The sequence below is a fragment of the Hemitrygon akajei genome, chromosome 4 (genome assembly GCF_048418815.1).
Source record: "Hemitrygon akajei chromosome 4, sHemAka1.3, whole genome shotgun sequence".
Taxonomy (NCBI): Eukaryota; Metazoa; Chordata; class Chondrichthyes; order Myliobatiformes; family Dasyatidae; genus Hemitrygon; species Hemitrygon akajei.
This window is the reverse complement of record NC_133127.1, coordinates 126,141,452-126,165,799: the sequence shown is the minus strand read 5'-3', so window position 1 is coordinate 126,165,799 and position 24,348 is coordinate 126,141,452. Positions and strand designations below refer to the sequence as shown.

Genomic DNA, 24,348 nt, shown 5'->3' with positions numbered 1-24,348 from the left:
GCTTTGGTGGACTGAACAATATGCAGTAGATGACATGCATAGAAATGTTCAATAACTGAGACTAATCCTTGAAATGAAACCCAGGGTTTCACCTTCCAATTGTTGTGTGTGCATGACTGGAAAGCTGGTGAGTAGGATGTTTTCATTCAGCTAATTCTGCATCTGAATCTGAATAACAGCATGCCTGATTTTGCTCACATTCAGTTATGGCTTGCAGCTAGCTGCAAGTTCCATGGCCTGACATTCATCGTTAGTTTGAGCACAAAATTCCTGACATTCCAGCACTTGGCTTTAAGCAACACCAACTAACTTTATGTGGTGTTATTCACTCTTAAAATTGGACCCTGTTCATGAAGTCATAAAAAAGCACCACACATAGGTTTTGCCAGCATTCTCCGATTTAGAACTCAAAGTCCACATATTATGTATCATGGTTTGGCATTTTATTAAAAGAATTCTTTTGTTGTACATGCTTACATATTCCTGAAGTTGGTGGCACCAGCACAGGTTATCATGTTCCCATGGTCTCCAACATCAAAATGCCACACCACATGTATGGCAGTAACAGCTGAACTGATTCTGGCATTTTCAACCTGATCACTCGCAATGATATCTTTTTAACTAGAACAAAGTAGGTGTTAAATCCTGCCCCCTCCCGCCCCACCCACCAATACTGACCAATTAACCTAACATCTGTTGTCAGGAAGTTACTAGAGCTTGTAATTAAGGATGGAAAACAGAACATCTTAACTTTGGTGGATCAGAGACAGTCATCATTGACTTGTAAAAGAAAGGTCACCTGAGACAAATCTAACCGATCTTTTACAAAAGTTAGTTAGTGGCCTGAGATATAGTCTTAATGCGTTTTTGTATAGATTTACAGGCAGCAATTGAGGAATTCCCAGATAAGAGATTATTAAAATTGATCCTCGAACAACTGAAAACAAATTAATGACCTAGTTAGCATATTAGGAAGAGGATCTATGCTGAGGTCCCCACGATTCAATATATAACATTAAAAAATTCAGATAATGGAAAGCCACATATTCAAGGTCTACCAGTGATGACAGTATTGTAACCAGGGTGGATAGAACTATTAAAGAATAAAAGAGCAAGATGACGACAAATAGATTTCAAAGTGGGTAAATATATAGTTATTCACTTGGGACCTAAGTAGCCAGGTATTCAAAGTTTCTGTCAGATTACAAGAGAAATAGTGCAACTCAGAACTCTTCTTTACAATGACCTATTACACTTGGAAGGAATATAGCATAACAGAAACTCCATATACTGAGTAGTTAAAAGTTGAGGAATAATTACAGAATGCCTGGAATTAAAAAGATTAAGGAGTGATTTAAAGTTCTTGAGATATTAAGAATTGCTAATGGCCCTGGACGAGGGCTCAAGGATCACAATCTCTATACAACTGAACAGTCTTTAAATCACAGTCATACTTTTCAGGAGTTATACTTGGAAACATTACACATAAATGCTAAAAGAAATGTGGACTTTGTTTTCACAGAAATGTAGTAGTAAAAGCAATTGTTAATTTCATTTCTTAGATAACTAAAAATGTTGATAGAAGTGTGGGGTGGGGGGTGTTAAAACTGCTTATATAATGTAGGGTCACATATCATTAACTTCATTAAAGATGCAGTTCATAGGCCTTCATTATAACTATCAAAACCTTTATTGCATTTTAAAAATTGGGATCCAGATTCAAGTTGAAGATAGCATATTGGATTTTAAATTTCAACTTACAATGTACCACAACATTTTATCCAATGTAACTGGCACTGCTAACAGTTCTGCTTTGTTAAACTTTTGTTTAGGTTATTACGCTGCTGAACAAGCAAACCCTTTAAATGTACCAATTTTTTTTTAACCTGTCCTCAAAAATTAGTAGAGTTGAAATTCAAAGTACCCAAAATTTTCTAAATAACCAAAACATTCCTATTGGAATTAGGCTTAGTTAGCACAATTTTCTAAATATTAATTAGTACTCTTTATATATTGCACAGTCTATAATTTTATTACTTAGGTTATCAGAATGAGAAGGATTTGAATGACATTTCCTATCAAAAACCTGGCCTAAAGTTTTAGTGCACCTAAAACAGTGCATCAGACAGGGTTTGCAACAGGGGGCGATGACACTTTGACCATTGGCTCCCACATTGCAAACTTAAACCAGACACTGCACATTCTGTCACTGAGCTTTTGCTCTGGCTAGGAACATTTGAAATGAGTGGAGGCACTGATGGTGAGGCATTGAGGAGAAAGAAAAAGCGATGGAGCTTTATAAATGTGGGAAGGGAGAGGCATTGAAGCCCTTTGCAGTGGTAAGTGGGAGATGGGGGCAGGGAAGAATCGAGTAGTTTGGGGGCCTTGATCTGAAAGTTACAGAAAGGATACTGGGTGGAAAAGGCAGCTGCCAAAGATCAAACCAAGCTTCACATAGTCAGGCTTGGGAATTAAGCAAGTGGTGAAGGCAGGCTACTACATTTCATGTCATCGGTGGACTCAGTGGACAGCAGGATTGGCACATTTAGGAGTAATGCGGATATGGAACTGAATCTAATGGGGGGGGGGGCTGGGGAAGGTGTGGTAAGTGTTGGTCACCATCTTGGGGTGGGTATGAAAGAAAATAAGGGAATCAAAGAAGTCCAAGTCCAATACTGCATTTGGAAGACCAGGTTTTCCAAGGATTAGCCCAATGGTTCCTCCTGCAACAATGTGGTCTGAGTTCTCCCACAGTGCTCCAAAGCAAGTGGTAGTAAAAGAAATGTTATGCTGGGCATCAGGATACAAAGATGACACATTTAAGAAGTGCCAGGTTGAATTTCCAGAGTGATACAAATTGACCTGAATCTGGTCATTATTGTGTTTCATTCAGGAAAAGAAAATTAATCTTCCATTGCATCAAGTTGCCAGAAAACACTATTGTGCAACTGAATTTCTAGGCACCTGTACTTTGTTTCATTAGACAAACAAAGTAGAAAAGCACTAAAGGTTTTCAAAAATGTTTTCATGGTATAAGAATATGTAACGTATAGGCAAATTACTTAAGAAAATAATCAAATGTCAAATATATTTCTTTCAGTAAACATATTTAGGATAATGCATCTAGAACTTGCCTCTTTTATATTATGAGTGTACTTTCAGTTTCTCAGGTATGATAAAATGGAAATTTGCATGAAGCACAATTTCCAACATAATTCAATTTCTTTCTGGAAAATTGTGCTGTGAAAACAAAGTGCCTATGAATTTATTTATATTAAAAATAAACATTTTCCTGAAATTCTGAGATAAAAGATACATAAATCATAATCAGATTAAGCCCACAGAGGCAAAAAAAATGTTACTCTTTCCAAACATGCAAACGCAATAAACCTAAATATACTCAATAAATAAAAAAAAATAGAGATGTACTTCAGAACAGTAGCAATTAAACTAAGGAACCCTGAAATGATGCAGTATAGAACCTTACTTATCCATGCTTTGATAGAAAACTGAACACAATTTTTAAATAGAGTAGGTACCATGGCAAACAATAACAGCCATGTCATATAATAATTGCATTCATTAATGAATGAAAACATACTGTATAAAAGTCCAAACTTAAAATAACTGCCTTTTTAGAAAAAGACAACAGTATAAAACTTGTTAATTTTCTTCACTGAATCTGATGCCTGTAACATTTATTCTAGAAGGGGGCGTAGTCTGGTGGAAACACTACAGGAAGCAAACTCTCTGTAAATGATGCACAATGGCTCCATTTAAGTAACTTCATTATCTAAGTGAAAGAAAATACCAAATGTTACTGCATATTTGAATAACTGTTGCTAAATCATTAACATACACTTTAAAAGTCAAATGTTACAATTACTCAGGGATATTAATTGCGATGAATTTTCAGCAAGCACATGTCTCTATGTCTTTGTCTATTATTATTAAATATAACATTAAAAGTGTATTTACAGATTTATATCTTTTCCAGCCAGCTTGAGAGATATGTACAGCAATTACAAAAGGGTTTCACATTAATTTGTAAAATAATTTTTCTCAGATTTTTCCATTGATTCTTTTAAGAATTTATTGTTAGGGATTTCTGGGACATGTACTGAGAAAGAGAAGCTTGAACATTTTGCAGTGACAGGAAAAAGTTGATGGAAGAAAATCTTTCAGTCAACAGCACAGGACACTCATGAGACACAAGCTTTTATAGAGCTTAATAGAACTTCTCAGATTAAAGACCATGATAGCCCACATCATACAGCACGTCACATAATGATGATGATTGTTAGGTTGATATCAATTGACTGGAAAAATTAAGTGGATTAGCTTATTCTGAATTTGATTGTCAAGTCCAACATTGTATCCTCATTGCCATATTCACAGAGCTCAGCAACATATTAGATGGGAGCCAATCTCTTTAAGTTAGTGTCAGAGAGTGACTTTTAGTAAGTAAACCCATGTCTGGGATATCCAGCTCTAATAATATTCCCACCATGAACTTGGTTTTGTTCCACGAGTTCAGATTATAAGTAGATTTGGCTGCCAGCCACCCTCCAACAAGTAACTAGTTGGTGGTAGCACAGTGGTATAGCTGGTAATGCTGCTACCTCACAGTTCCAGTGGTCCTGGTTTGTTCCTGACCTCACTGTGGTCAAATGGAACCTGTGCACTTCTTGTGACAGCAGGTTTTCTCCCAAATGCTTGGATTCCTCACACGTCCAAAGATATGTTTGTTGATTGGTTAATTGGTGCGATTTTTGTCAAAATTATTTTTTAGATTTTAATAAATCTATAGTGTTAACATACTTTTTAAAAAGTTTACATATTTTAATAACATTTTTAAACTGTTTTAATTTACCTTTTTAATTCATCTCTGATTTTCAGGGAGAGGACCTTAGGATGCACTGCCTGAGATTTATTTATCTCACAGTCCGCTCCACTTGATGGGTTGTCTACAGATTTGGGCCTATGAAGTCATTTGGAACCACAGGGCTACAGAAAGTAAATAAAACCACGCAAACGGCATTGCGGTGAGGGATGTGGAAGGTAACAAAGGGTGTAGGCACAATCCGGCTCATTTACACTCTTGTTTCTCCACAATGAAAGTAATGGCAAAACTCTGTAAATGGGATGTTTCTATGTACCTGTGTGGGGACTGGGAGGGCACGACGGGGCAAGGAGGGGCAGTGGTGACGTTATGCTTCTGTGCATTCTGGAATCGAGCAGAATGATCAACTGTGTCAGGACCTTGATGTCCACACAAAATTCTGAATTGGCTCATCATTATATCAGTAACATTTCCTTGAATAATCAGTAATATTTCCTTGAATAATCTTGATCCACAAGTTTCAGTAAATATTTAAGCTACTGGTAATTAAATGAATATTCATAGTTTATTAATGTAGTTTAATGTAATTCAAATCTACTGAGTTAAAAAAAAACCTGATAGATCATTGGCCTCTTCTTTAATCTCAAGAAGTTTACATGAGCCATTAATGTATATTTAATGGAGGGATTTCAGCCTTCTTAAATAAGTAATTAAATGTGGAGTTATAAATGGACAAGTCACTACTCTACTTTTAACCACTTTGCTCTTTCAATTTTGTTTCTGAAGAAACTTCAGTTTCCCATCGCAACACAATGCTTTAATTCCACAGAACAACAAGTTGTGAGAAAAAGTTGGAAACACTCAACAAGTCAGGCAGCGAGGAAGAGGAAATGCTGAGATTATAAGTCTGCTTCTGCTTTGTTATAGATTTCAAACATCTTAAGTTTTTTTTTGATTTTCATTACATAAATTACATCTTACCTGAATACAATTTTTCCAGTTTTCCTTATTTGGTTTATCTTCCAGAAGTTTCATTGCAAATTTGAGAGCACGACCATACATTTTGTTCGCTAATGCATGCTTGTATGCAAAAGTTAAAACCTATTAAAGTGCATCATAAAAAGAAATGAGACAAATGAGATAAAGAATGATGTATCCACAACAAATTACCATGTATACCCTTATTTAGAATGGAAGAACTCTTAGGTTATCCCTGTATTATGGACAGGTTGAATTTATTAAAGCTGCCGGAACAGTAATTTTCTAAAAAAAATCCTTTTGCCCCATTAAATCCCTTATCATAACTGGAGCTCTGTTCTTACAAGATGCTTCTCCCCTCAACAGTAATGGCATGTTGTTTGTTGTTCTCTTTCCTCTTTGTTCATTCTCCTGCCACAAGAGGATGGGTCTCTCTCCTTCACCCGACACAAGAATGAATTGAGACAATGGCCAAAGTTGTGAAATCTGCTACAGAATCTACAGTTATGCATGATCAGATGACTGAGGGATTGAGCTCTTACCTGAATAAATATTCCAATTTTTTAAGATTAATGAAGCAATTAAGATGAAATATATGCACCATGTAGTTTTTAAATGAAATAGTGAAGGTATGTGATAAGATCCAAAGAATGTCTTCTGGAAAAGTAAGTACTGCCAGGACAGTAGCAGTTAAGAAAGCGCGAGTGCACCAAGTTAGTAAGTCGTATCTGAGAGTTTAAGCAAACACGTGGTCTGTTGGAAAATATTTATGACTTGGCAGAGTGAGTGAAGAAGTTAACTAATCAATTGGGAAAGAAAAGTGAAATGTGTGATAAACAACAAAAATAGTATGATAGAAAGCCTGAAATGCAAATTTTTGCATTAACTGGATGAGAGAAAAAACATGATAAGTGTAATTCAATTGAAGTGCTTTGTACAGGGGTAAGAAGCAAACTGAAACGGTACGAGAAAGCCCTACAAGGACCTCAAGTGAGTGATCCTGCCAGTGACGCTTCTCCTTAGGAGACACCCCATACGTTGGGCAGTCGTCCAAGACAGCAGCACCCTCCAAACTCCGAGAAATTACAACATGGACAAACGAACTCTAGAGCCTTAAGTGAGGATGACAGTGATGAAACAATAGGATTGGCAGCTATGTCACGGTTTTTGCTCCAATAAAGACCAGGACATGAAGACACACAGGACTGAAGATGGAACCTATGAAAGGATGGTTTTCTGTTAACCACCTGAACCAGAGAAGATTGATACATGGTCAAAAAAAAAAAGGAAGTTTTCAGACTTGGGATGAGCTTTAATGTATTAAGAACATATATTAAACTTCACCCATGAAGATCATCCACATTTTGGCTACTATGTTGTCTTCTCAGCAAATTAGGCAGTTAAATCATAGAGATGACAACATGAGAGATAAACAAAATATACAAGATGGTTGGAATGCTATTAAGATGTGGTTGGAAGACCAGGTCCCAATACAGACTGATTGGAGGAAGATGGCTGATCATAAGCAAAATACTTCTGAGGATGTTTCTGAATACGAGGAACACTACAGGGCAACGTTTCAGGGCAAACACGTCTACGTTTTTCAGGAGTTCTGAGAACAAATGAAGCTAACATAGAGTACTCTACACATGGTACACATAACATTTATGGGTGCCTTGAAATTGGATGTTGCTAAAACAGTGAAGCTGACAAAAAAGAGAATTGGAGTGAAGTTGGTGTTCCATACAGTGAGCTAGTGCAAGCCACCAAATAAGTAGAATGAGATATCAAAACCTGAATAAGATCATTGTAGGTGGGTCAGTTACCTGTTGATTAATAGCCACTGACCATAGGACAACAGTCATTGCTTGTTAGTCAACAGCCACAGTTGCTGCAGGCAAGACAACAGTCAATACCTACTAACATACAGGAAAAGTAGGACTGGACTTCAGCATGTGTATCGTAGCAATCTCACTCTGAGCCACACCTCTATGGTAAGAAAGGACATTGGGCTAGAAGTTGTTGGCACAGGAAAGCAGCTGGACAACAGAAACAAGCTCAACAACAGGTACAATCCCCTACCTTGCAAAAGTCAGGAGATTCTAATTTGATGATTTCAACAAGCTGTGTTAGATACAACAGATATATATCTGCCTTATACTTGTTTGGCATGTTAGCTTTTCATTAGCAACTACCTTGGCAATGAATTTCTCTGATGCTTTGTGATCAGCAGATGCTTTATCACCACAAATCTTTTAAAAAATGCTGTGCCTTTTCTTGAAGTTCTGCAACTAGCCTGCTGAATACTCACAATTACATTCAATTTTTCATTTCGGCATGTTAGTCCTCTGCTTGCTTCATGATCAGCATACCTTTAAGCAGTGTATGTTCACCCCATCACTGACGAATCCATTCTTTCAATACATAAGCGAGATCTTAAATTTTCCCTTTATGCAGCATTTTTCTATTTTTCAGTAACTTCTGTTCATTACATATGTGAGGTCACTTCTCAGAATTGTCTGTGATGTGTAGAGACCTGTGCATCACCTGGGTACCTTCCCAGTGCCTTGTGGAATTTTCAGTTTGTAATGTCATGTCAGCACTCAAACAAATTTTCTGATTTCAGAGGTTTTTGGATAAGGGGTACTCAACCTATATACGCACATGCATAGACACAGACATGCAATCCTGTACAAAAGTCTTAGGCACCTATAGGGTGCTTACAAAAAATATTCACTCCTCTTGGCAGTTTTCATGTTTTGTTTTACAACAGTGAATCGCAGTGGATCTAATTTGGCTCTTTTTAAAAACACTGATCAACAGAAAAAGACTCTTTTGTGTCGAAGTGAAAGCAGACCTCTACAAAGGGAGCTAAATTAATTACAAATATAAAACACAAAATGATTGATTGCATAAACATTCACCCCTTCAACTCAGTTTTAGTAGATGCACCTTTGGCAGCAATTACAGCCTTGAGTCTGTGTGGATAGGTCTCTATCAGTCTACACAGTTTTTCCCCATTCTTCTTTACAAAATTGTTCCAGCTCTGTCAGATTGTACAGGGATCGTGAGTGAACAGCCTTTTTCCAAGTCCAGCCACAAACTCTCAATTGGGTTGACGTCTGGACTCTGACTTGGCCACTCGAGGTCATTAACTTCGCTGTTTTTAAGCCATTCCTGTGTAGCTTTGGCTTTATGCTTGGGGTCATTGTCTCACTGGAAAACAAAGCTTCTCCCAAGTCACAGTTCTCTTGCAGACTGCATCAGGTTTTCCTCCAGGATTGCCCTGTATTTTGCTGAATTCATTTTATCCTCTACCTTCACAAGCCTTCCAGGGCCTGCTGCAGTGGAGCATCCCCACAGCATGATGCAGCTGCCACCTTGCTTCATGGTAGAGATGGTGCGCTTTTGATGATGTGCAGTGTTTGGCTTATGCCAAACATAGTGTTTAGTCAGATGGACAAAAAGCTCAATTTTGGTTTCATCAAACCATAGAACCTTCTTCCAGCTGACTTCAGAGTCTCCCACATGCCTTCTGGCAAACTCTAGCTGAGATTTCACGTGAGTGTTTTTTCAACAGAGGCTTTCTCTTTGTTTTTCTCCCATAAAGCTGTGACTGCTGAAGCACCCGGGCAACAGTTGCTGTATGTGCAGTCTTTCCCATCTCAGCCACTGAAGCTTGTAACGCCTCCAGAGTTGTCATAGATACCTTCCAGATACAGGTGTAGTTTTACTACCATCAATTGAAACAGCTTGACTACACATGATGATCTCCATTTAACTAATTCTGTGACTTCTAAAACCAACTGGCTGCACCAGTGATGATTTGGTGTGTCAAATTAATGGGGGTGAATACTTCCACAATTATTTTGTGTTTTATATTTGTAATTAATTTAGATCACTTTGTAGAGATCTGTTTTCACTTTGACACCAAAGAGGTTTTTTTTCTGCTGATCAATGTCAAAAAAGCCAAATTAAATCCACTGTGATGAATGTTGTAAAACAATGGAACATGAAAAATTCTGGGGGGGGGGGGGGGTGCACTGTATATAGCTAGGGAGCCTAAGACCTGCACAGTACTTTAGTAATTTTATGTAATGCATAGTACTGGTGCTGCAAAAATATAACTTTCATGACAGTGAGGGATGGCAAACCTGCTGATATGGGTGCCTATTATGGACTGAAAGTGGGAAGGGGGCAGCGAGAGGGTAAAAGGGTAGGGAGAGGGGAGGGAGTGGGAAGCACCAGAGAGACCAGATCTTGTAATGATCAATAAACCAATTGTTTGGAATCAAATGACCTTGCCTGGTGTGTCAGGGCTGGGTGGGTTTGCAACTGCACCATCCTGTCTCTCTCACACACACACACACACACACACACACACACACACACACACACGAATGTGCTGAATTCTTATTGGATACAGAAGCTGAGCTAGATCTGTTGCTGAAAGGTGTAAAGTACCATGGACTAATATCTGTAATCGTGCACATGGCGCAGGAAGCCAGAGAATTACACTGATCAAAAGCAAACCAGTCCTCCCCTACTAGACATACAGTCCTGGGTAGGAAATGTCTTCCAACCTCTTCTTGGAACGGAAGTCTTGTTAACTTTAAACTCTACCCTTGAGCTTGTGGAGGGTAAATTCATGTGGAATCTCATGCAGTTGGTCAAATCTGAACTAACCAAGAATCCCACATGGTTGAAAAACTGTGGCCTGCTGGAAATGAATGCTGTTAATTTACGGGTAAGATGCCACCTTGTACTAAGCAGTATCGTCGGAGCAGAGCATCTATAAAAGGTATTTTACCTATTGTCAACCAGCTGGAGGAGCAAGGGACTTTATTAAAACTCAGTCTGTCAAAGTGTCAAGTTTGTCCTGTTAAGAAAGTAAATGGTACCTGGAGACTGATTGGATTACAGGGTTGCTAGTCAATGTATTGATAAGCTCACTCCTTTAGTAGCTGATCCATCAGCAATTTTCAATGCCCTGAAGGTATCACACAAGTGGTTTATGGTTATTGATCTGGCCAACAGATTCTAGTCAGTATCACTGGCACCTGATTGCCAACTGTCGTTGACTCTCGCAGTTGATGGTCAACATACCAGTGACAAGGTGACTACAAGGGCTCCACAACAGTCTCACTGTCTATCACATGGCTTTCAGACAACATCTGAGGAACTTACCAGCCATTGATTCGACTATCATACAATATGTGGATGATGTCCTGATTGCATCCGAAGCTGCAGACCAGCATGAACATGATGTGCTTTATTTGCTCGATTATCTATCCTCCAAAGGTCACAAAGCAAATCTAGACAAGGCACAATTGTAACAAGTAGTAGTAATTTACTTGGGACAGAAAATTTCCCAAGGTAAATATGAAATCACTGAGGGTTGTGCAAAAGCCATTAAGTCAGCAAAACCACCTACAACAGTCCAGCAGCTCCAATCCTTTCTGGGATAGTGTAACTATAACAAGGTCAATTCATGTTGAAATTGCTTAAACACTAAACGATCTGCTGAAGGACAGTAAGCACTCTGATGACCTAGTGACTCTTAATGAAGAACGACTGCAAGTGTCTCAAACTTTAAAGGTGACATTGTGTATTGCACCTACATAGGAATCCCCAATATGGGTAAATCATCTACCCTGTAAGTCAACAACAAACATGGCTACATGATGGCAGTCTTAACTCAAGAACATGGAGACCAAGAGTATCCTGTTGGTTATTACTCTGCCAAATAGATAATGTAGCATTAGGATTGGGTCCATGTCTATGAGCAGTGGAGGCAACCTATATGACAGTCATGGTTGTTTCTAGCATTGATCAATGTTCGAGGTAAACACTAAGCATACACTTCACTATGAATAGGGCCTCCCAAGTAACAGCCACCTGGTGGTTCAAATGGTCTACTGTTCTTGAGTCACCTAATATCATCATTCAGTGAGTGACTTTAGTCAATCCAGCTGCACTGTTACTGTTGGACATGCAAGACTACAATGATCATGACTGTGCTGCACAATAATATGCAAGGACTGAAATTATTACTCTACTGAACCCAGATCTGATTCTGTACATCAATGGCTTCTCAATGATTGAGAGGGGAATTTGAATGGCTGGATGGGCTGTTATTTTTGAAACTGAAGTGAGCATGGTTCCTGGTAGCTCTGGACAACAGACAGAACTGAAAGGTCTGATTGAAGCCTACAGAGTGGCACAAGGAAAAGGAGCCAATACCTACACTGATTCTCAATATGTGTTTGGAGTTGCTCATAATTTTTGAAACTTATGGAGACAAAGGGGATTTGTTATGACTGCAGCATCCCCAGTCAAAAATGGCCAACTTGTGCAAGAAGTCATGGATGTCAGAAATGGCTGTACTAAAATGTAAAAGCCACTCCAAAATGACCACAATGGAAAGCCTTGGAAATGCATTCACAGATGAAGTTGTGAAGAAGACAGCATGGGAAGGAGTACAAGTAGTAAACAAAAGACAAAGAATTAAAAGGAGTACTGGGAGCATATGCAGTGAACCCAGCAACTGAAGTTATGGAAATTAAGTTGGATTGTTATCACAGATGAAAATATAAGATATTCAAGAGATGCAAGCTCGATGCAGCGACCAGGAAAAGTGGTTCTGGAAGGAGAATGGTGGGAAGTTAAACAGTGATGGAGTATGGAAACATGACACAAGTCATAGACTAACAGCTCCAACTACATTGCTTTCGAATTTGGTACAGCATATTGGAGTGGAGTGCAAAGGATGATTAATGGATTCTCACAATGGTGGTGGAATCCAAAGTTCAGGGCACAAGCTCAACAAAGGTTTGAAAGATGCATGATATGCCAGGAAACAAATCCTGGTGCAGCCAAAAAACTACTCCAATTAAGAATGCCTGTCCCACCTGATCCATCATTATACATACAATTGGACTACATTACTTTGCCAAAGTGTCAAGGATATCAGACGCACTGGTAACAATGGACAAGGTTTCAAGATGGGTGGAAGCATTTCTAGCAAGGAAAGCCACTACTCAATGGGGATTGCTATCTCACATCAACTCTGACCAAGATACACATTTTTCTGAGAACGCTTGTTAGGAATTATGTTGACTGATAAATATTGAATGGTCTTTTCATTGTCCACATCACCCAGAGTCATCAGGACAGGTTAAACAAAGAAATGAAATCTAACAACAACTGACTAAGTATTACAAAGAACATGTACCGTGGCCTATGGTCTTCTGTAGTATCAGAGGAACCCCAAACAGGAAAATTAAACTAACCCCATTTGAAGTAGTAACAGATGTCACTACTGGGAGCTCTTGATCTCAGAGAGGCTGATATACACATTAAGGTAGACAGTTTAGTATTGTGTGAAATTAACCCAAGCTGTACAGTCTGCTTCTCACCCGGATTCTGCTGCTAGGAGTGACCCAACTGGAGGAGTAACACAATGATTCCTGGTGAGTGGGTCCTGATTAAGAAACTGCATAAGGAACCAATGAGCTCGATGGGAAGGTCCTTGTCAAGAGCTGTTATTTATTAACTCCGTGGTGAAAGTAGGTTAAAGTAAATGGACACACACTACTCACTGCAAGTGCGCTGAAGCAGTATCCAACAAGGATAAAAACACTGGCCAATGTGCTAGTAACCTCTGACTCAGTGCCTTCACTGCTGGGCTACAGTGAGCAAATGACTAACCAGCCAGGAGACTTCAAACAGAGTGGATAGCTACTGAAAATTATGACGTTTATTCTATTATTATTTGTTGTTATATTCTTGCCAATTTTCCCTACTTGAAATGTGCCAAATGAGTTGACTCATAATGTATACTTGCAGGTATTGAATGAATTTGCTGATGCTGTTAATGCCTCCAGCTGTTGGGCATGTCAATAAAGGAATCACACACTCAGAAGGAGTCACTATGCACAAAATGGTTTTCAAAGTTGAATGGCATTAGATCTTTTCTTAGCCGTTAGGGAGGGAACATTCGCAGGCAAGGTGTGTTGTACTTGCATACCTGATGAGTCCGAAGACATAATTGATTTGGCTGATCGTATTCGTAAAGAAACAGCTTAAATACATCAATCTGGGATTTCTTTGATTGGATTCAATTAAGTCTAGGAAGCTGGGGTTCCTCAATATTATGAGTTCTAATATTTGTCCCCATTTGCCTTGTCATAATTAGACAATTCAAGTGGTTCTACCCACCCTACAATCCTTTTGCTCTTGATGTTTGTATAGAATGACTTGGGACTCTCTTTAATCTAATCTGACAAAGGACTTCTCGTGGATTCCCCTGCACACCCTCTGGCTTTCCTAAGTCCCTTCTGAGTAATTTATTTATTCACTTGGGGGTGTAGTTAGGCAACAGGCCCTTCTGGCCCAATGAGCCTGCACTGTCCAATTACGTCCATATGACTAATTAACCTGCAGGCAGTTCACTAAACTACTACTTCCCCTCCTCCTCCTTTCATATATACTTCTACTACTGAGTGCGATTGAAGCCTGCAATTCACATTTTTTGGTAACTTGTTTTTGGGCCAACTGAGCGATCTGGCACTCTTGCTGTCTCCGAGGGAATTCGGCGTGGTTGAGAATGGAGTGTGCAGCCTAATGGTGGAGCACATACCCACGATTGGCTCTATTACTCGCTGATTAAAGTGTTGAGCAAGGCTGAAATTGACAAGGATGAAAGCAGAAGGTCAGCGAGTGTTCAGCGCGTCTGGCTCACTTGACCGTTCTCCCTCTCACTTGCTGCTGCCAGAAGAAAGTGCAAGAGTCTTGGGTCTTGGGCAAAGTTTGACTGGTGCAACTTGTGTATTAGACTTATTTTTTAGAGGACTCTATAGTTCATGTTACATGTGTTTCTGGTTTTTGGTTACTCTTTTTTAAAAATTGCTATTTTGCGCGTCTTTGATCGGTCTGGCTCTACAGCCAACAAACGACACAGACCTAGATTGAACTGAACTGAATTAACTGAACATTCCTAGACTGTTTCAAGAACTCTGCGGTTTGATGTTTAAGATTCTTTGTGTTACACACTTGTGTTTTTGCTGTTTGTGCAATTTCTTCTTTTTCCCCACATACTGGGGGTTCGATGTTTTCTCTGAGTAGGTTCCATAGTGATTCTCTGCTCTTAGGGTTGTATACTGCATACATACTTTGATAATAAATGTACTTTGAATCTTTTAACCCATACATCTTTGGAAGGTAGGAGGAAACCTGCAGTCCTGGGCAGAAGGCATCAATTTCTTACAGACTGCTGCAGGATTGAACCTGCGTTGCATTAGTGTTATGCCACCAAACTGCTTGCACTTTCTCACTTGCAGACCCCAGTCAGTTCAGATTGGCAACATCTCCACAATCTCCATCAGCCCAAGTGCATCACACGACTGTCTGCTTAGCCCCCAGCATTACTCACTTTATATCAATGAATGTGAGGGGAGGTGAGGGGTCGGGTTAGTGCGGGGTGAGGAGAGTGAGGGGGGCACGGGATGATGGAGGAAGAGGCGAAGGCATGAAGGAGCAAGGCAGTGCTGTGAGGGGCTGCAAGGGAGTAAGAAAGCAGGTATGTTCGAATCGAACCTCATTGGCAGACTGGGGTTGAAAAGTGGCTTTCTGGCTGAAGATTTTAAACAGAGTTCATTGGCCTAGAATTTGATGCCAGCCAATGAGAACTGAGATCATACAGCAATAGATGGACAGCTTGCATTGGATTTTAGGAACACTGAATAATCTGTCTGTAAAGATTTGAAAAGACATTCGTAAACTTAGGAAAATTCACTTGTAGGCAAGCACAGAAAATGAATTGAAAGGTGATACCAAGAGCAAGACATAGCCCAGGATTGTCAAAACCAAAGGATTAAATTTGTAAACCAGTTATAGCATGTTTTGTTTTACACAGGGATCTCCGGAGTTTTAGCTTATTGCCCTCAGTTAAAAGCGCTTGGAATATATAATGGACAGTGATCAAACACTTTATCCGCAAAGGCTTTCCACTCAGTGGCCACTTTATTAGGTATAAGAGGCACTTAATAAAGTGGCCACTGATTGTTTTTTTTACATTCATAGTTTTCTGCTGCTGTAGCTCATCACTTCAAAGGTTTGATGTGTTGTGTGTTCAAAGATGCTCTTCTGCACACCACTGTTGTAACGTGTGGTTATTGTGTTACTCTCACCTTCATGACAGCTTGATGCAGTCTGGCCATTCTCCTCTGACCTCTCTCATTAGCAAGGCAGTTTTCACCCACAGAACTGTCACTCACTGGATGTTTTTTATATCATTCTCTGTAAACTCTAGAGACAGATTGTGTGAAAATCTCAGGTGATCAGCAGGTTCTGAGAGACTCAAACCACTGTGTTTGGCACCAAAAACAATTCCACAGTCACAGTCACTTAGGTCATATTTCTTCCCCATTCTAATGTTTGGTTTGAACAACAACTGAGCCTCTTGACCATGTCTGCATGGAGATCCTGCCATGTATTTGATTAGATATTTGCATTAATGAGCAGGTGTACCTTAATAAAGTGGCCACTGAGTGCAGTTTGCTATCATAATATTATTCAATAAAAATAAATTTACCTTAGAATCAGTAAGATCTGTCCATTTAAGTATCTCCCAAAAGGTTTCAGACAAGCTTTTGAAGGTGCCTTTGGGATCATCTCCTGTGCTGTCTATTTCTTCTGATGCTGCCCCATCTTGTGAATGGAACTGAAGAAGCATATCAGCCAATGCACAGCCCTTTCGGCATAAAGCATCAATCAGTGACGATTTCTGTCTTTCCATGTCACTAAACACAAGAACAGAGTGATCTCCATACCAAAGTGACATAAAGATTTCAACATAGCGAGAAATCATACATTTTGAATAATTTCTCAAAGGTTAATTCAAGCATCATCCCATAAGAATTTTCCTTTGTTGGAATACCCAATTTTACAATTACAGCAAAAAAAATCCTTTAAGAACTCAGATATCAAAGCTGTCAGGTTATTTAGTTATCTGTGCATAAACTGCTACAGTTTTGAATCCATTTTTTCAGGAAACCTCTGTAAACAAATATTCCAAAAGTTAATTTTTACAAGCCAATTGTCCTCAATAGAATGTAAAACTTAAATGTGAACATAAATAATTTATTCTTAAGTTTTAAGTCATGAATCAGTAGCAGTAAATATGGTTTTAAAACCCAACAAAATCATGAGAGAAATTTAAGGATCCACTGCATATCATAAATATACAAAATTTGGCCAGGGAAATAAATGACTGAGGCTGCACAGATAATTAATTTCTAATTTCTTCTGTAGGTTAAGCAACGAAAGTAGAGACAGTGTTTAATTATGTACCTCTTGACAGTAGCTGCTTCAGGTCTGGGATCAGTCTTCATAGCTAGGTGAATCGCTAACGTGGTTTGATCAATATGAGATATGACATTGTCTGCTGCTTCCACTATTGCATCCACTCTTTTAATTCGTTCCTAAATGAAAGTTAGAATCTTATAGCAAATTTGATGCTAAAACAAGCAGCACATGACTGAAGAAAATCCCTTATCATCCCTTATCATGGCAGATAGAGAACAAGGTCAGAAGTAGAGAAAACAGAAACTCAACGAAGATGGATGGGTTAGTGGTGATTACCACCAGTAAATTCAGTAATAAAGACGGACATGGAGATCATCTTTAGGAAGGAAGTAGGAAAGTCTGAAGAGTTTCAGAACCAGAACATTTGGAAGCTTTGATACCAATAGAACAGCTGGAAAGCATAAAAGGTCACAGCAAAAAGCTAGAGCACATAGAAACACATTTAAAAAATGATAGCAAGAAGTTGCATAAGTAGAATGAAGTGAGCTTGTTAAAGGTTTGAACACGAATCCAAGAATTTTCAATGCATTCGGTTGGGACAAGAGGGGCAGTATTTTCTTTTACATATCTACCTTGCTATGAAAGATGGACACAACTTCACAATCTATCATGTTATGATCTTTCACCTTATTGTCTACCTGCACTGCACTCTCTGAAGTGTTACACTGTTTTACAATCTGTTACTGATTTACTTTCTAGTAGCTCAATGCACAGTGATCTGTATGAACAGAATGCAAGATGAATTTTTCACTGGACCTCAGTACAGGTGACAATAATAAACCAATTCAAAATATGTAACTGGGACAACAGGCATCTGAAACTGTAGAGGTTCACAATGACCTTGGCAGCTACAGACAATCGCACCATTCCCCTACTTTGATGTCATAGTTATCAGTTTAGCAGTTGAGTGTTTTCATTTACAAACTTTAAGAAAGAAACAATCACAACCATCTGGCTTTCCTGAACTGCACCCTAAATTTGCTCTGCTCATTGCATACTCTTATGAATTCTTTTCCTCTACAGTGTCCATGTTCTAGCAACTAGTCGTGCTCTGCACAGTTTCTTCATTCTCTCAGTCATACTCAGCTCTCAAAGGTTGGGTTTTCAACAGGCTTATGCAGGTGATTAAAATTAAGAAATAGATCCTCAGCACTTGTCACACCACCATACTGAAACTATTTAAACTTTAGTTGAGTACATCAAACAATAACATATCTAACTGCACTTTTTTCCAGAGGAAATCATCCAGGAACTAGTCTGGCCATACTTCATCATCTCTTGGTGATGTGGTGCAGTGTTCATCGTTTTAATGTGAAGTATTATCAATGGCATAGTAGCACAGCTGGCAGAGTCATCAGCTCATAACATCAGAGAGGCTGGTTCAATCCTGACCTCAGGTGATGCCTACGTGAAGTTTACACAATCTCTGATTGGGTTTCCTCCAGGTGCTCCTATTCCCTCCCATGTAAGATGGACACAGACGTCATCTGTGTAAGGTTAGTAAATTAACTGGCGAATGCAAGTTGTCCTACATGTATTAGTGAATGGTATAATCTAGGGAGAATTGACAGAATGAAGGGAGAATGGGATTAATGTAGAACTAGTGAAAACGGGTGGTTGATGGTCAGCTGCATCTCTCAATGAAGCCCGAGTATCTGGGGGAGCCACATGCAGTCAAGGGAGAATGCACAAATTCTACATAGATAGCACTGGAATTTGTGATTAAATCTATGATCTGTGCCTATAAAAAACATTCAGATGCATCTCACCTTTTCATTGTCCAACTGATGTAGTCTTGCAACATACAGAGGAAGATAGGTTGGGTAAGACTCTTTCAATTCTTCATAAAATGTATTCCTGTCCAATCTGCAAACAAATAAACTTCTTCACTTGATGAAACAGAGATAAATTTCTCACAATCTTACAGCAATAACAACATTCCAAAGTAAATACTGTTCTGGAGAACCTCTGAAAAGCAATGAAAATGGCATTAAGGAAAATGAATCTCAGGGTTGTATATGGTGACATACATGTGCTGTACTTTGATAATAAAATTTAATTTGAGCTTTGAATTAAGCCATTGACATTGAAAATGGCATCAAATGATTATCCATGGAGAAGAAAAAGATCTTGTAACATCAAGAGATACTGCTTCATGACAAATGGCATAAAAAGAAACAATGATGCACCTTTGGACAGGAAATTATCACACATGTTGATGGAGAAGATCCTGAGAGGCAGGATTTACGAACATTTGGAGAGGTATAATATGATTAGGAGTAGTCAGCATGGCTTTGTAAAGGGCAGGTCATGCCTTACGAGCCTGATTGAAATTTTTGAGGATGTGACTAAACACATTGATGAAAGAAGAGCAGTAGATGTAGTGTATATGAATTTCATCAAGGCATTTGATAAGGTACCCCATGCCAGGCTTATTGAGAAAGTAAGGATGCATGGGATCCAAGGGGACATTGCTTTGTGGATGCAGAACTGGCTTGTCCACAGAAGGCAAAGAGTGGTTGTAGATGGGTCATATTCTGCATGGAGGTCGGTGACCAGTGGTGTGCCTCAGGGATCTGTTCTGGGACCCCTTCTCTTTGTGATTTTTATACATGACCTGGATGAGGAAGTGGAGGGATGGGTTAGTAAGTTGCTGATGACACAAAGGTTGGAGGTGTTGTGAAATAGCTGTCAGAGGTTACAGTGGGACATTGATAGGATGCAAAACTGGGCTGAGAAGTGGCAGATGGAGTTTAACCCATATAAGTGTGAGGTAGTTCATTTTGGTAGGTCAAATATGATGGCAGAATATAGTATTACTGGTAAAACTCTTGACAGTGTGGAGGATCAGAGGGATCTTGGGGTCCGAGTCCATAGGACACTCAAAGCAGCTGCGCAGGTTGACTCTGTGGTTAAGAAGGCATATGGTGTATTGGCCTTCATTAATCATAGAATTGAATTTAGGAGCCAAGAAGTAATGTTGCAGTTATATAGGACCCTGGTCAGACCCCACTTGGAGTACTGTGCTCAGTTCTGGTCACCTCACTACAGGAAGGATGTGGAAACCATAGAAAGGGTGCAGAGGAGATTTCTAAGGATGTTGCCTGGATTGGGGAGTATGCCTTTTGAGAATAGGTTGAGTGAACTTGGCCTTTTCTCCTTGGAGTGAAGGAAGATAAGAGGTGACCTGATAGAGCTGTACAAGATGATGAGAGGCATTGATTGCGTGGATAGTCAGAGGCTTTTTCCCTAGGGCTGAAATGGTTGCCACAACAGGACACAGGTTTAAGGTGCTGGGGAGTAGGTACAGAGGAGATGTCAGGAGTAAGTTTTTTTTCACACCAGAGAGTGGTGAGTGCGTGGAATGGGCTGTTGGCAACAGTAGTGGAGGTGGATACAATCGGGTCTTTTAAGAGGCTTTTAGATAGGTACATGGAGCTTAGTAAAATAGAAGGCTATAGGTAAGCCTAGTAATTCCTAATGTAGGGATGTGTTCAGCACAACTTTGTGGGCCGAAGGGCCTGTATTGTGCTGTAGGTTTTCTGTTTCTATGTTCTATGTGTGCTATTTGTCTATTTTGTGTCTGTTGTCTCACATTGAAATTAGTTCTAAATTCTCTTCTTTAGTCAAAGAACCATAAATGTATTGCTTTGTCCATTTCAATAATATAACAAAACTTACAAAAAAAGCAAATGAACTAATGACAACCACAGCTAACATTACAGTACTAAACAGATGCTTCTGTAAAAAACTGCCCATTCTTTCAGAGGTATTTTAAAATGCTGAATTTAATTTTTTTTAAGATATACAATTCTTTGTTTTTTTCCTTAGACCACCCAATAATAATTGCTATAAAAATCAAGCTACAGAACCCCAAAGTATTTGCAGTTTCGTACTTGAAGATCTGATCACATAATTATAAAGGGGAGTCAGTCCATTGGAAAACTGCTTTAAGAAAAATGTGAGACTTGTCGGGAAAATTAAATTGCCAGTCCAATTTTCTGAATGAAGGCTACCTTTGAATATTCCAAACATATAAAAATGCATCGTTTTCCAGAGATAATGAGTAAACTTCATTATATGAAGTTAATCTTTCATATATCAGTTACCATCTGAAAAAAATTAATTGGATTCTATATAAACATGCATAGAATTACTGATGTGTTAGGTAAATACCTTACGATGTTGAAATGAATAAATGATTAATGATGAATGCAAACAAGCATTCTGGTTAATATTACACTAAAAATCAGAATATAAGCAAATGCCTACCTACTTATAATATCTTCTAGAATAAACTGGTACAAAGTTGGGCAACATGAAAACCTTGATAGGAGTTTAGCTTGTGTTGGAACTCAGCAACAGAAGAAAATGCCAGACATCTTCCTCAGATACAGCAAGTGAATTAGAGTGGAAAGGCAAAACAAGGCCATGTATGTCCATCTGGGATGGAGAAGACTGGGCCTATACTCATTGGCGATCAGTAGAATGAGAGTTGATCTTATTTAAGTATAAAATTTTGAAGGGGATTGATAGGTAGGAGCTGAGAGAATATTTATTTCTCTTTGTAGGCTATTCAGAACTAAATGGTCGCCAATTGCGATGGAAATAAAGAGGATTTTCTTCTTTAAGCTTTACTGTTCTCTACTTGAGAGTCACTGACTGTATTCAAGGTAGTTACTGACAGACATTAAACTATAAAAGTAGTCAAGGGTCACGAAGAGAGAGTGGGGAAAGTGATGCAGAGGTTAAGATTGAATCATGATCTTCCTGAATAGCTGTGCAGGATTGAAGATGCAATCTTTCTCCTGTACCGATGTATCTGTTTTGATCTTGACACTTTCCACACAGATAGTTTATTTTACTTTACTATGGTTCCCCCTTCCCCATAGCTGGTAGGATTTGCAGCTGCATCTGTTCCACCTTTGCAACAGATATTCACATCACCTCTCCTCCTCCCAGGACAGTATTCCCTTAGTCATCACCTTCCACCCTACCAGCTTCCACATTTAATTGACTAATCTTCATAATTCCCACCTTTAATGTAATTACAGATACGTCTTCCCCTAACAATGGTTCACTTTTCCAACTCTGTGACTCCTTATACTTCAAGAGATCTTATGGGTGCCTGTCATCTCAATTCCCCATCCCATTTTCACTCTGATCTGTTTTTGCCCTTTTCCAATGAAGACTAATACAAGTTTGAAGAACAACATCTCAGCTCCAAAAAAAAAACACATCGTAACCTCCATGACTGAGACAGAATTCAACAATTTCAGACTAACACTGTAATGTTAGCTATTTCACTCTCTACAGATACTGCCTCACAACATCAAAATTTATGGATAAATTTCCAGATAGCCCTTACTGGTCTACCTACAACTTCCAAGGAGAAAACACATACTTGACCATCCACTGTATCTTCAGGTCTCTAAGAGCATCAGTGAACTCATCTTTCACATCCTTCTCTTTGTCTACATCTTTTTCTTTATCCTTGCTTCCATTCTTCTGCTTATTTGGAGATGGTATAAGATGATACTGCACAGACACCATATCCTACAAAACAAAAAAAAAGAAAGGAAATGATAAATTAATAAAATTTCCAATTTTTAAAGTGAAAACAAGATAAGACACCACAAAGAAAAATAGTAGAAACTGAGGCTGGGATCAGTTTAAAGAAAAGTCTAAGTGGTCATATTCACCTTTTCCTTTGTGGAGTCTCTTTGCTGGGTTATGACCTAAATTTAAGATTATATTTAAATCCATAAACATTCTTATTTCCTCCGGGTCTGCAACCCTTCATTCCTCTGATGGCAGTTTTCCAACCCAAATGAGGGAAGATAGTTTCAGGGCAATGGTTAGAACATTTAAAACCATGATATGTGGAATTTTTTTCTTGGAGAGGGTAGCAAATCTGTGGAATTCTCTGTCCCTGAGAGGTGTGGCAGCTACATTATTAGAAGTATTCAAAGTGGAGGTAGGTAAGTTGTTGGAACATAGGGAGATGGGCAGCAATAAGGATTATGCACAGAAGAGGAACTGAAATCCAAGGTAGATCAGCCACGGTATTTAGAGGACTTAAGAATGTAACACCAGAATAGAGGGATGGTGGCAATTGCAATAGCAGTGATGGTTTTAAGAACAATTGAATTTCAAGCCCATAACTGAAAGGAAGAGATAGAAAGAGAGGAGGGAAGAACAAGAAAGTCCACAGTAGGAGGCTTTGCATTATTACAAAGTTAATTAACTGAAGTACATTGGGATGCTTTTAATTGAAGGTATTACACAAATAAACATTATCATTAAGAGAGAGCGCCTCTCTTCCTATTAGAAAAGGAATCAAAATTAGAATCAGGTTTAATATCACTGGCACACAGTGAATTTTTTTGTTTTGCAGCAGCAATACATTGTAATACATAATAATAAAAACTATAAATTACAGTAAGTATACACAGTATATTACAAAAGCAAAGCAAAAAAGAGGGAAAAAGGTAGTGTTCATGGGTTCATCAATTAATCAGAAATCTGATGGCAGAGAGTAAGAACCTGCTCCTGAAATGCTGAGTGTGCCTTTAGGCTCCTGTACCACCTCCTTGACAATAATAAAATAAAAATAATTACTTTCATTTACTTTAATAGAAATAAAAACACAGGAATACATTCTCATCATATAAATATTGTTTGTAAAGTTATAAACTCTTACGGAACTTCAAATATCTGTTTCAAAGTATCAAAAACTAGATTCAGTTAATATTAAAGTTACCGAACAGACACTGCAGAATCTTAAAGAAAACTAGCAGCATTCTGTGTCAAATTCCATCCCAAAGGCAGCTTTGTAATGGTTTTCTATCATCCCAACATATCAGATTTGGTAAACTATAATAGCTGTCAATGTTAAAAGTAGCCAGCAAACCCATCTGATTGAAAAGGTGATTGAAGCAGATTTAATAACAAATTTAGATAACCGAAAGAAATGAGTCTAACAGTTTTTGCAATGAATCATTCTTCCAAGTAACTTGGTTAGCTTGCTCAAGGAACCATTCAGGAGGACATACCATTTCCTTTGGCTGCTGGGCTTTGAAGACATTTTATGCAGATCACTGCTGAACTGCTTTATCAACAACGTGTTCTTCTAAATAGAGTTCATTGCAGGACAGGTA

The 24,348-nt window shown here is 38.7% G+C and overlaps 1 protein-coding gene across 3 annotated transcripts in view; it reads right to left on the bottom strand.

Moving 5' to 3' along the window:
• Positions 1-421: 421 nt before the first annotated feature.
• Positions 422-24,348, bottom strand: part of tpp2 (tripeptidyl peptidase 2) — a 119,137-nt gene continuing 95,210 nt past the window's right edge. For 2 of the 3 annotated variants that reach the window (XM_073043222.1, XM_073043223.1), the window contains 6 exons: positions 22,593-22,744; positions 18,958-19,054; positions 17,174-17,304; positions 16,416-16,623; positions 5,825-5,944; positions 422-3,793 (listed from right to left, as the gene is read on the bottom strand). In XM_073043222.1, coding sequence (XP_072899323.1) covers positions 3,704-3,793; positions 5,825-5,944; positions 16,416-16,623; positions 17,174-17,304; positions 18,958-19,054; positions 22,593-22,744 — 798 coding nt within the window. In that variant the 3' untranslated portion in view covers positions 422-3,703. Of the gene's footprint in view, positions 3,794-5,820; positions 5,945-11,008; positions 11,137-16,415; positions 16,624-17,173; positions 17,305-18,957; positions 19,055-22,592; positions 22,745-24,348 lie in introns of those variants that run through there. The other variant, XR_012098684.1, reaches the window with a different exon arrangement.